This window comes from Seriola aureovittata, chromosome 16 (genome assembly GCF_021018895.1).
Source record: "Seriola aureovittata isolate HTS-2021-v1 ecotype China chromosome 16, ASM2101889v1, whole genome shotgun sequence".
NCBI classification, from domain to species: Eukaryota; Metazoa; Chordata; class Actinopteri; order Carangiformes; family Carangidae; genus Seriola; species Seriola aureovittata.
The window spans coordinates 8,784,066-8,797,147 of record NC_079379.1 but is presented as its reverse complement, the minus strand read 5'-3'; the positions used below and the strand labels follow the sequence as shown (position 1 = coordinate 8,797,147).

Below are 13,082 nucleotides of genomic sequence, written 5' to 3'. Positions count from 1 at the left end.
TATAGAAACAATATTTTTAATATGCTACATCGTGTAAATATAAAAGTATCATCAAAATATTCTCTCACATATAAATTCTTAACATCTCATAACCTGTTTTGAAAAATAAACTACATATCGAAACATACTGGATAAAAGAAAGAGAAACTACAAAATGGTAAAAGACATTACTGACTCAGTAGTCAAATTTTCAAGAACAGTTCCCGCCTTCTCATTTAAGGTAACACCAAAAGCACACAGACCTAGTTGCATTTTCATTCCAGTACTAAGTGACAAAAATATTAACAATGCTGGAAGACTGTGCTCCTGTTTTGCTTGTTTTTTGTTGTCCAGTGCTGAACATGAGGTACCAACGTCTGAATTAAGATTTGGATGAAGCTCGACTTTACAGACATTCACAGTAAAGCTTTGTACTGTATGTGAGAAATAGCTGAAACACTTGACTCTTGCAAAGAGCTACATAGCAATACACAAAGAATAGAAGCCATGTAAAAATTTCATTGTGATAATGTGATCACATCGAATCTATAATATTTTCTTTTGGTGTCATTTGGTTTTTTGAGAAGTTGCTGGATAACCAAAGCATGACTTGAATAATGTGTATTCTGAATCTTGTCTCTCCTAATGTTAAAATCAGTTAAATAGTAATCCAAAAATTGTGCTACACATACATGTTCTTTGATTGTAATTTTGGCAATTGCTTATTAAAACAGTTTCAAGATACCTGATTTTTTTTCCCCTTTTTAATCATTAATAAATAAAAAAGTTTGTGCTATCACTGTACCCTGTCTTTCATTAATACTTCCACTCATTGTACACATGCATCCAGAAGCTCATACACACTGTCACACAACAAAGTAAAACAATACATGATATAAGAAGTGAAGACTTATCCACAGGTTTATGCCATGTTATTGTTCCTGAGTCCATTTGTGGTTTTCCTAAGAGATCAGATCTCCTTGGAAATGTCAACATGTCAAAAAAATAAAAATAAAAAACACTAACAGCAAAGACAAACTATGATAAAACTAAATAAATATAGATGACTCAAATAAAAAAAAAAGTAATAAGTTAAAGCACAAAAAGCAAACACTTCTCTACCTGAGTGAAAAGAGTTTTAAATACTTCACAGCTTAACAATGCCTTCCTCTTTTAATTTTCTAAACTGAGTTTCGGGAGGAAGTACAATCACTGAATACCCTCGCCCAGTCTTTGGAATGCTCTTCTTTTGGTGTTGCGCTCAGTGGAAAGTACATATTCCCTGTTATGCCCCTCATGGACAATATAGGGAGTTTTATTTGGCGACCTCTGTTTTCTTTGTTGATGATATGCTGTATGTTCATCTTTATGTTTTCTCCTCTCACTGTCCCTCCGTCTTCACTGTTGGCCGTTTGTGGAGATGGACAACACTGGCCCTCTCCTGATAGGCCAACTGAGGGCTGTGATGTGATGCGGGTACCACTGGTTGGACCATGGGCATTGTTGGTGCGTTAATAGCTGCTGTCAGGGCTTTCAGCAGTATGGTTGCCTCCTTCTGATCCTCCTTCCCTTCGCCCTCCAAGGTACGAGCCAACCAACGCTCAACAGCTTCCCCCACCTGTGGTGAAGATGCCGTTTCTGTGAGCGTGTCGGCCTCCTGGCTTGCGTCAAACCGCTCCACCATCTCTTTCATGTGCACGTTGACAGGAGCGTTGGAGTTAGCCAGGCAGCAGGTGCGCTGGTGGATGCGGAGGGAGAAGCGGTGGAAGAAGGCCTGGGCGCAGAGCTGGCAGCGGTAGGGGCGGTCGCGGCTGCTGTGGAGGCGGCGGTGCAGTTTGAGGTGGATGTATTGGGTGAATTTGGTGCTGCACAGCTTGCACTGGTAAGGTTTTTCTCCAGAGTGGAGTCGCAGGTGTGTTTTCAAATTGCTGGTGCTACTGAAGCGTTTGTGACACACCTAGAAAAACATGAAACGAGAGGTTAGGAATGGATTGTGTTTAAGGTTATTGTGGAAAAACTTAGCAGGGCAGTATGATAACATCTTGGTGTTATTATTAGTATAGTATCAGGGTTGACCATGTTATTCCTGTTCCATGTCTCACTTTCATAAACAAGAGGGACTACTTTTCTTTCTTTGTAAGACCAGTTCTATCCAACAAAACTCAAAGCACACACACCCACATAGTCACATTGGCGAACAAAAGATACAATACAGATGCTATTACATGACAAGGTGGGTAGTGGCTCAATGAGGATCACACTGAGTTACCAGAAAGGTATGTGAGTCAGAGTGCATTTATCCATATTTTATATTGTGTTGTGTTTTTTGTGTTTTTCTCACTCTTGATTGTACATCAGTGTCACAGTGAGATCAGTAAGATGCTTGTAAAGCTTGTATAACACAGACATGGGTCATGATTTTCAACATACCTGGCATTCATGCGGTTTCTCCCCCGTGTGGACCAGGTGATGTTTCTGGAGGTGGGCCAGCTGAGTGAAGCTCTTTTTACACAAGTTACACTGGAACGGTCTCTCACCACTGTGCACTCGGAGATGGACCTACAGTCACACAGGTCATACAAAGAAATGTAATGAGCATTGGTGTTGAATGGCAAATGATGGGTCTATAAATCAGAATACATTCAAATAAATCTGAATCAAAACAGAGGAATTGAATGTTACCTTGAGATTTGACAGTTGTCCGAAGGTCTTTGAGCAGATATTGCATTCGTACTTGATCTTTCCATTCTGCTTCTTCAGTGGGTAGGGCAGGGATTTGTGGCCAGGGCCGTTGCGAGGCGCTGTGCTGCTTTTGGTTGTAGTCAGGCTCAGGTTCATGGCCTCCTCGCAGCCAGAGGAAGACTGCTCAGGGGACTGATGCTGGCTGGTGGTCTTGGGGAGAGGGGAGAGCTCTGGAGTGGCTGGGGCGCCTCGTGGTGGTGATACATTTGGCGTTAGTTCTTTCAGACCTCCCTGTGGGGACGGAGGGTAGGGGAGGGACACTGGAAGTAGATTAGGTGAGCCGATAGGTGGGTATGGGACTCCGTCTGTGCCCAGATAGCTGCTGTATCGGAGGGATCCTCTTGAGGGCAGCATCCCAGGAAAGGGAGGGGAGTACGAGGGGAGGAGGAAGCGAGGATAGTGCGGGCCGTACGGGGGAAGAAGCTGGTAGGGGGGCTGGAGGGGTCTGGACTGGGGGTAAAGAGGGTAAGATGACACCAGCCCTTCCCTGTGCCCGTAGAGGCCGTGGAGATGAAGGGGGAGATTTCTGTGTGAGAGTGCCGGATGGTGATCTGGTAAATATGGGTGATTTAAGCCCAGGCCGGGTTCTCTGTGTTCAGGCTGAGGGGAAGGAATGATCCCCAGGTCCTCTGGATCCCTTTCGCCCCTCTCCTCCTTCTCAACCTTTTTGCTGAAGTCCATGATCTGCTCGTCAGGGGTGTCGGGCGGAGTGTCTCTCTCCAACATCTCCACATCAATCTTCTCCTCTCCTTCGTCATCCCTCTCTTCTTTCATGTCTTCCATCATTCTCTCTTTGAGCCATGTCTGCTGAGGTAGGTGCTTAGTGTACTCTGGCTCGCGGTCTTCATCAGCACTCATGTATTCTGTGAGCGAGAAAATTAAAATGTATTGAGTATCGTCACAGATTTTGATAATGGCATTAAACAGGAGTTTGAGGAGACATCCGCCCACAGAGGAAGGCAGTCCCTCTTATGGTAAATGATAGTAGTTTCAGTTTTGACTTGACACGTAAATCATACAGTGTAGGTTTCTATTTGTCAATTATAGTAGTGATTTTGGTGTGGGAGAATGGGTTGGTGGTAAAGTGTGTGGGAGTCCATGTGTCATGTCAAGTACGAGCACTTGTACGGCAAGACTCTGAGTTTCGCTGGTTGAAACCTTTTCTGAGAATAACTGTTTTACCGTATTGGTCACCAAAAAAATAAAGTGACATCTCTTCCCTTTTTCGTTCTCTTTCTCTTTGTGAGAAAGCCTTTGCTCAACTGACTGGTCAAATTTGTCTCTAAGCACTATATGTGTAGGTGTGCCTGCAAGTGTTCATTGTGTGAGTTACATATAAGGTCATTTAAAAGGCCAAACCACTATTTTTGCATGTTTCAGTCTATTTGCTGCAAATAGATTGTAGTTACTTTTTATTTATCGTGGACCATTTTCCAAAGCATACCGTAGTGTTTTACATATCTAAATGTAATCCTAAAGATACCAACTCTTTTCCTTCGCCATTCACTTAAATAAGAAAATCAGCTTGTGAGACCTGTGCTGGATAGATCACCTCATTTTTTATTCTTTGTCAAAGTTACATCCCGGTTAGATTAATGTATTTGAAAGCACAAACTGATTCAAAATGTCCCCTGGGTTTGTGTGTTAAAGCTCTGTCACAAAGGCTTGACAACCAACACCTAGATTGCATTCACAATATATCAGAAAAATCAAGCCTGAGGACAAACAATCAGCATACCTGGACTTAAAGGTAGCTGAATGCTTTTAAGATCCTTTAAGGTGATAAAACAATGTAATGATCCCGCCTTAGCATTAGTCACCAAGATGAATGATCTGATCTGATGATGCATCTGGTGTATCCAGTTAGTGTGAATCATCAGACTTTGTAGCAGCAGACAATCATTCGGGATGATGAGGGTATGACTTATAGCTGAAGACAAATGACTCACATAGGTACTTTGACCACCCATCAGTCCCTTCAGGCTTCTCCACTCTCCTTCAAACCTCACGTTCTTTACCACATCTCGAGTGATACTGAGATTTGTTTGGTCTATGTGTGGTGTTTGCATTCCACATTATCTTACATAAATATTTGGCTCTCTCGGGTGAGCCAGGCAGGAAGAAACAGCATCAAACCAACTATGTTTACTGTTGGTTAAAGATACCATCAGGTCTTCTTTACGACATAATGTGTGTCTTTATACACTCTTGAAATGAAAGAATTTCGCTGATAAAATCTCCTGAAGCATGTGTTTAGTCATGGCACAGATCTAAATCTGTCATTTTATCAGCTCGAGCAAGTAAGAACTGACAGAGATTTTTTTTGTGTGTCATTGTGCTGCCTCCACATCAAAACAGCTAACAATCAGCTGTCTTTCACTCCTTCCCGCCAACTCATTATTCAGCAAGACAAATGCAAGGTCACAGGGGGAATCAAGTTCACCAAACATGTTGTTGTTTTGGGTGTACGTGGGCTGCAAATCTGTTTGTAGGTACAAAACAGCAAGGGCACTGTACTGTACGTCCAACAACCATCACATTATAAACAACCAAACATAAGCTCCGTCCCTTTCCTGTGCCTCAAGATATTTGTTAATCTTGTCTACAAAGACCATTACATCTCCATCCACAATTATAACAAAGCTTCCCCTCCTGCTGCACTCACTCTGTTTGATGTCGTCCTGTTGGCTGCAGAGCCTCTGGGCGAACTCCCGGCTGTACCAGACCAGCAGCTCCTGCTTGGGCTCCACCGGCCGGATGGTGTAGAAGTAGATGTCTCGGCCGTTCTGGCACGCCACAAGGTTCTGTTCGGGCAGTGAGCGGGCTGGGTTGACGTAACGCATCCAGTTGCTCCTGTGGACGTCATAGCCATCAAGGAAGTTTTGAAGCTGGCCACCGCTGTAAATCTGCAGAAGAAGAAAAGAGAGAAAATTGTTCAAATATGTTCACATATGAGAAACTTGAAGAAGACACACTTGTTGTAAAGCAGCTGATTTGTGTGCAATATAACAAGTATCAGTTGTTTAACCTTTATACTGTTTGACCATCCACTGCAGTGGCCACCATTAATGACAGCATTTGATCCTATTACCACCACAATTTGAAATAACTAAAATGAAATGCTGATTAAAATCCCCCCAAAAAATATTTAAAACGATATTTAAAAAATAAATTAAATATATCAAGAGTAGAAAGAAAAAAGTCAAAATAATCACCTCTGCCATGTACATCTAAATACAATGTATCCTCCTCGGTAACAGTGTTTTGCTCCTTTGGTCTGTGCCCTACAGCTGTGCTCTTTGCGTCCTGAGAGTTTAACTCTTGTGTGTGTTTGTGTGTGAGCGTCACTGTATTTGAGTCATGGAGGCGTGGCCTGTCTACTGCCTCTTTCACTCTCCCTCTTTTCCTCTTATTTTTTCTTCCTCTCTCTCCTCCTCATATCTTAATAATATTATTATAACTGTCTTGTATTTTAGTTCATGACTGACATGCCTGTGATAAACATACTTACAATCACTTCTTTGATCGAGAACAGGAATGTGTGCTTTGACTTATGAAACCAAACAAAACTAAAGAGAAATGTGATAGTTGGCAGCGTGACAAGACAGGTGCTGGCAGGCTGCCAAATGCGCACACATGCAGGCATGCCTCCGGCAGCACGTCCGCTTGTGTTCACCTGTGTCATGTGGTTGATAAGATAATCACGCCAAGTGAACGTCAGACTTTCACTATTGCAGGAACACCCATTTGCACAGGTTTACAGGAAATAAAGCCGGAAGGAAAATACGTAGGGTGGCAGCAAAAAGTCCTTTTGGGAATTGACTCAGCAGAAAAGAAAAAAATCCTGAATGACACAAACAAAGTGTGGATGTGTGAGAAAAGAAACAGAGGACTGGAAAACTACATGGGGGCGGAAATACAAGGATTGTCTGAGTGTATGTGTGTGTGTGTGTGTGTGTGTGTGTGTGTGTGTTCATTGAACAATAGTCCCTTCCTTTGTGTATGTGACACTTGTTGCATAGGACCTGAGTGCCGGTAAGACTCTGATGACTGTGTGAGAGTGAATCCACACATGCTAACTTCCTCTAAAATTTTGACCAAAACCCCTGTGCGCCTGTTCAGTGTATGTGAAAGCGTTTTTGTTTCCTTATTGACGTATGGACCTGGAATCGAGTGAAACTTCTGTATCCAAGCAACCAATGTCTTTTTTTTTCATGAATAATAGCTCCTAGACTATTCCCAGTGTCATTTTCTCACATCTACATTTAAGACTTTCCCCAGTTTAACCAGTCCCATGCTGAGCTGATTTGTAGTTTTGATGCCAAAATGTGAATATAAAGAGAGTTTGTGCATATGTATTGTGTATCTATGTAGATATGTGCATGTGTATATTTGTTTCTCTTACCCTCCAGAAGTATTTTCTGTTGGCCTGTTTGGGTACGTTGTCTTTGGTGTAGATGTCTCCTTGCAGGGGACCAAACCGAGTCCCTTTAGGAATGTACTCTTTGCTGAACACACCTGTCACCTGGAAAACAGGACAAATACAGTATATCATTAGGTTTAGAGTCTATTCCCCATCTTTCTCCTCTTTTATGTGGAATAACTTAACCCTCAGCCTTCATAGAAGACATAAAAAGTCATCCCTCAAGCCACAAGAACACACTCATTGATCTTTCAAGTTCTCATATAGGAATTATCCATACGCTAGTTCCGTCATTTTAAATCTACACATACAACACAGTGAAGCACTTGTTGTTCGTCCATTGTTTATATCGGGCAGGTTGTTGGCCTGAGTTGGAGTCGCGGTGGCTTTGCCATGTTGACCCAGACAGCTCTACATTCACGTTGAAGCTCACAAGGTGACCCACTTTCTACACTTAACGAGTTAAACGAATGAAGAGAATTACACTTTCTCTGACTTACTCCACTGACCTGCTGTCCTCATAACAACCACAGACACACACAAATGCTCACACACACACGCACAGAGAGAGACAGGAAGCAATGTCACCTGTTGTTTGTCTTGTGATCCTCACGAATGCTGCATTCTGCAGCTTTCATTTAGTGTTGTTAATCATTAAGTGAAAATTAACACTACATGTTTGAATCAAAAGCCACAAAGACGGAATCTTGCTCGCCATATGCTTGCTGTTCGGAAAAGTTTATTTCCTTTCTTACAAAGCCTTTTCAAACATCTGATTCAGATCTGTCTGTAGATGTGGAAATGAGTAAGACCAACGATTGGATTCTCTGGAAAAGGTGTTTCAAAGCTTGTCCAAACACATTTTAAATTGCAAAAAGGAAACGTGTGGGGGACATTTTTTTTCTCCCATGAGAATATGTTGCCCTGGGATATACAGTAATGTATTTGGTAATCTGTGTGGTATGTGGCATGCTCTGTTATTTTCTACAGGTTGTTGCATCATTTTTGACCTTTAGAGGTAGTTTTATTTTTAGTGAGCTGGATGAGAAAACAGCATTGGTAAGAATACATTTATGTCCTCCTTTAGTGTGGCTTTATGATTCACACTTGACAGAGAGTGCAAAAGCTTGGGGTCAACCCTCCTCAAAACACACCCAAGCGCACGCACACACTCACACACTCACACACGCTATCAGACAGCAGCATCTGCGGCGCATACACAGACTCGCTTTCTTGAGGAGCTTTGTCTTCAATCCTTGAATAACCCCCTCCACCCAAGCCTTAAAGAGACAAAAACAAGGTGACAAACACCTGAACAACTTGTGATGATTTATCACAGTATGAAGGGTGGAGTCACCTTTTGAAAATGTTGTATAAGCAGTTAATTAGAAGAACAACAGGTCAGTTAGGGCAGCAGGGTGTGTGTGTGTGCGCGTGTGAGAGTGTGCGTGTGTGTAGTGCAGCCGCCGAGGCCAGCGAGGTGATTCCTGGATGTGATGAACCAGTGTGACAGGGACATTGTGCGTCGCTGGCGTTGCGTGACTAACGAATCGCTGTGGCTGCTGGCCCGCTGCTGCTACTTAACCGCTCAGTCCAGCCAGGTTGGAGGAAGAATGGGGGGAGGAGGGGAGGGAAGGGTGTTGAGGAACGGAAGAAAATTAGGGGGTGGGCGTTCTTAAGTGTGCACCCACGCTATCACACTCCTGTACGCCCCCCCCCCCCACCATCCCCACCATGTCCCTCGTCTTTTCTGGGTTCTCTCAAAATAGCTCATGTGTCCGCCAGGTTGAAGCCTGATGCCTGGCTGGCTGCCTGGCTGGCTGCCTGTCCCTGATGAAAGTTAATCATCTGGTTTTAACCTAAATCCCCCCCACCACCACCAACTCACACACCCTATCCCCCCAGCTTCTCCCTCCTCCCTCCGCTGCCTCTTTCTCTCCCCCGTCTTTGACACCCGTTGCTAACGCCCCATCTGCCACGTGCCCCCTCCACCCTTTTTTTCGCCTTCCCCGGCACGCTTCCAGATAAAAATGACAAATTGGGAATCTTAGCCAAACAGGTGCTGAACAAGTACAGCCAATATGTTGATCTGCATGATGATATGCAAGCCATGTATAAATCCAAGTGAGCTGACTCCATTCTCTGCTGTCATTCAGGCTCTTTAGATCGCACTGTATCTGCCATACATTCGCCTGTGTGAAAAATCCCTTTCCTCTGTGAGCCTTCCTGTCAATTGTGTGAACTGTGCTTTTCATTTACAGTGACTTATGCATCCCACAAAACCACACCAAGGAGCAGCTGTGTTTCACGATCATCGATGAATTTCCCAGCATTGGCGACAGTGAGTCAGGGAGAGAGATTCACATGACACCATGTTTAGGAAGGGAAACCACTTGATGGACAGGAGTTTAAGCATAGTCGATTACTGGCAACTATGTGAGTGCCTGCTTGTTTTCATGTTTCATTTCTTACCTCATATCTTTTTGTCTCGCTGATCACATATGTATACCCCCACGCAGACGCACTTAATTGTGTGTGTTGTTGGGGATATGATATATCATCACATTTAAATATAGTTTTTATTGGTCAAGGAGGCACTGCTGTATGCGAGCACAAGCAAACTGCAAAATCAAGTTTGGCTGCCTCAAGTGTGAGCTTGTGAAGTATTTGTAAGACGTGTCGGCCGGTAAACAAGAGCTGAGGATTTGAAATTAGTCCTCAATGAGATTTTATCACCATGGTTTGTATGCTTTTAATGCTGCAGAGGCATGAGGGAGCGATGAGAATGAGAGCGACAGAAGAGGAACGATGGTAGAGAGTGCAGGGGAGAAAGAGGAAGGGGACAGCAAAGTCAACCACAAACATCAGTGCTGAATGTCGAGAGCGGCTACAAAAGAAGTGAGTGTGACATTGCTTTCTCTCTTCCTTTTAAGGGAATCATTTTCTCTTAAGCAGTACAGTACATATTTCTCCTTAAAACCTTGCTTTAAGACATGATTGCAGCGCTTTGCAGACGATGATATGTCAAGGCAGATCCCTGATTTTACTGCACTGGGAACAGCTGACTGACCAAAAAAATAGTAAAAGGATATTGCGTATGCTGTTCCTGAAAGGGCACAAGAGGTAAAGAGCACAGGCACGGTTGTAAAGACCGCTGTACCTGCTGGAGGCCAAACTGATCCCTGATATCTTACTCTGCGTGTGTGTGTGTTTATGTCCTGACTAAGACAGTACCTGCATGCATGCACAAAGAGATATAAAGAAGCTGCACAATGGCTCAAACATTCGGGTGACATCATGGAAGTTAAGGTGGCCAGAAGACATATAAGGCCCCTGACCTCAAGCTGCTAGTGACCTCATGTCCACTGCCCCACATTCACACACACACACACACACACACACACACACACACACACACACACACACAGAAAACACACACGCACACACATGCACACCCACACACCCTGTGCATTCTACTGCATTTGTGAAGAACTCGTTAGTCAGCAGATCTTTTGTTCCAAGTAACCCAATGCAGATGGCATCCCAACAGAATGTTATGTAACAGAGAATTATTATTTTGAAGTATAAGGCTTTAATCTCAGAAAACTGACTCTCCCAAAACATAATCAGGTCCAGCGACTAACTTAAAGTAGAGTTAATGTTAGAGTTTATGATTTAAATTATGTGCTGCGCTTATGATCTGCAAGTTTCAAGAGTACGACATTAAAATATCTCAATGTACAAACAATTTGAAGCAAAGGCATTACTCTTACCTCGTTGTCTGTGCCGTATTCGAAGGTGAGATTGCGTGGGATGGAGGTCATGGCTTTGGGCAAGCTGAAACTGGGGTCCGACACCTGGTCTGGTACAATGTAGGTGCAGTTGAGGGCGAAGTCCACCTCCCTCCACCCGCTCATGTCTCCTGGTGTGCTATCCAGCTTCATCTTGACAATATAGAATTTACTGTAGGTGATGGACTCAGGCTTTAAGACCTCTCGTTTTGGTTTTGTTCTGTTTGGTTTTGGTTGCTTTGGTATAAAAGTACTTTGGTTTGGTTGGGAGAGGTCCCTTGTCTTAGGTATGTTGGTTGAAGCTCAAGATCTGAAAAAGGAAGGTCGGAGAAGAGAGAATGGGGTTTTAGTTTATCTATATATTATATTATTATTGAAGTAAATACTTTTTTGAGAGAATGAAAACAGCAAGAAAGTTTTTTGTAAAGTCTTTTTGCCTTTTTTAAAGTGGCAGTAGATTTACCACTTTAACCACTGCAAACTGACAATATGACATGCAAGTTATATAATAGTTTGCCCTAATTTTCAACACGAGCAATATTTGTATCCAAAATCAACTACATCTCTGATTGTGTGACTTCACTAGGCTCACTTTCAATTTCTTAACACCTCCTGGCAGTCATTCATTATTCAAGCAGACACCTCCATTCATTAAGAACCAAAGTTCATTGACACTGCTCCTGGCAAACATCCCTGTGTTGGCTATTCAGTTTAACCAGCCATTTCTTGAAAGGCCAATAGGTCAGCCAGTCCTTTTCTGCTCATTCTGTATCATTTATCCATCTTTTGAACTACCCAAGGTTATTCTTGCAAGCAAAGAAGAAATAATATATTTACTTACTTTCACACATTCATTCAGCTGTAGGATCCTCATGTCTTTGGCTATGTCATCCCTTAGTTGTTTCTTTTCCCTTTATACTCTCTCCTCTATTTCCAAGGTTTCCTCAGGGATTCCTCTCAGTTAGATCCTTTGGGTATCCGCTCTTGCTGTGTCCACTCTGTCACCGTCACCAGAAACTCATGAAGTGGATTGCGCCAAGCTTTTTTAGCTTAACACTCAGGCCAATCACAAGCCGCTGAGGTCATGTGACTGAGCCATCTGACACACAACTGTTGGTTTTGGACAACAACATCAGTGACGTTGTACACTTGGCCAGCAAGTGCTGTTGTGATGAATGCTTACACATATACATACACACATCAGGGCACACACAAAGAAGACATGTTAATGAATGAATAAAGGAGGAGCAGATGGCTGGCCTGTTGCCACTGAAAAACACACTCATAGACTTTTGCTTGGTTTGGCACTTAATGAGCAATCTGCTGCCACTGTATCTCCTTGACCTACATCTCACTGTAGAACGTCTTTAACTAAGACCCCTAAGACCCCGCTCATACACACAAACACACACACACCACAAAATAAACCCTGGACTCATTCAAATAAACACGAGCACAATTTTTATACTATGTTTTGAATTTTAAAAAATCTTGAGAATGTTTCACATGTATCTGATCTGCACACATAACACATAAAGTATAAAAAATAATGTTTTTTTTCCTCTCTTTTAAACACACTGATACATGCCTTGTGCCGATCGGTGCTCATTCAGAGGTACAGATGTAGGGCAGGTCATCCCAGCACGCAGCAAAGAGACTTAGACACCTGTCTGGTGAGCGTCCGCCTTTACTTTCAGACATTACCACACATAGCAGACCAAACATGGAGCTCTGGGTCACCTCACCTGGCGGTATGCATAAAGAAAGGAAGGAAAGGAGAGAACAGATAAAACAACATATGGAGGGTAAAAAGGAGAATGTGACTTTTCAGTTTGCCCACTGTAAAAAAAAAAAAAAAAAAGTATGTTTTCATTTGTAAAATGTATATAATATATGAATTTATCAGATTCATCACATGCAAAATAACTTTTATTCTCCTAACTTAAAAAATGAATTAAAAGTTTTTTACATGTGATATCTTACATTGCGCAACTCAGCATATTGTATTGGATGGTCATTTTATCAATGGTGACGTTTAACAATGACTAATGACTTTACTTAGTTTTTATTACTGTAATTTACAGCATGCATCTTTACCTAGATTTACCAAATGTTAAAAAACCTGCAGCTGAATGTCACAAACGGCA

General features: G+C 42.6%; 2 protein-coding genes across 3 annotated transcripts in view; one reads left to right on the top strand and one right to left on the bottom strand.

Annotated features, from left to right (window-relative positions):
* prdm1b (PR domain containing 1b, with ZNF domain) lies at positions 1-11,911 on the bottom strand. 2 transcript variants are annotated; one of them, XM_056399535.1, is made up of 7 exons: positions 11,777-11,911; positions 10,918-11,245; positions 7,127-7,246; positions 5,387-5,627; positions 2,662-3,584; positions 2,410-2,538; positions 1-1,936 (listed from the first exon to the last, which is right to left on the bottom strand). In XM_056399535.1, the coding sequence occupies exons 2-7, from the start codon at positions 11,086-11,088 to the stop codon at positions 1,361-1,363; spliced, it is 2,160 nt and encodes a 719-aa protein (XP_056255510.1). In that variant the 5' UTR covers positions 11,089-11,245; positions 11,777-11,911; the 3' UTR covers positions 1-1,360. The 2 variants fall into 2 exon arrangements, with proteins under 2 accessions (XP_056255510.1, XP_056255509.1); XM_056399534.1 differs by lacking the exons at positions 7,127-7,246; positions 10,918-11,245; positions 11,777-11,911 and adding an exon at positions 5,937-6,045.
* The window catches only part of LOC130183812 (prolyl endopeptidase-like), a 28,322-nt gene continuing 25,134 nt past the window's right edge, over positions 9,895-13,082 (top strand). Inside the window, exon 1 of the mRNA XM_056399533.1 lies at positions 9,895-10,042. Within this exon, the coding sequence (XP_056255508.1) occupies positions 10,019-10,042 (24 nt within the window). The 5' untranslated portion in view covers positions 9,895-10,018. The remainder of the gene's footprint in view (positions 10,043-13,082) is intronic.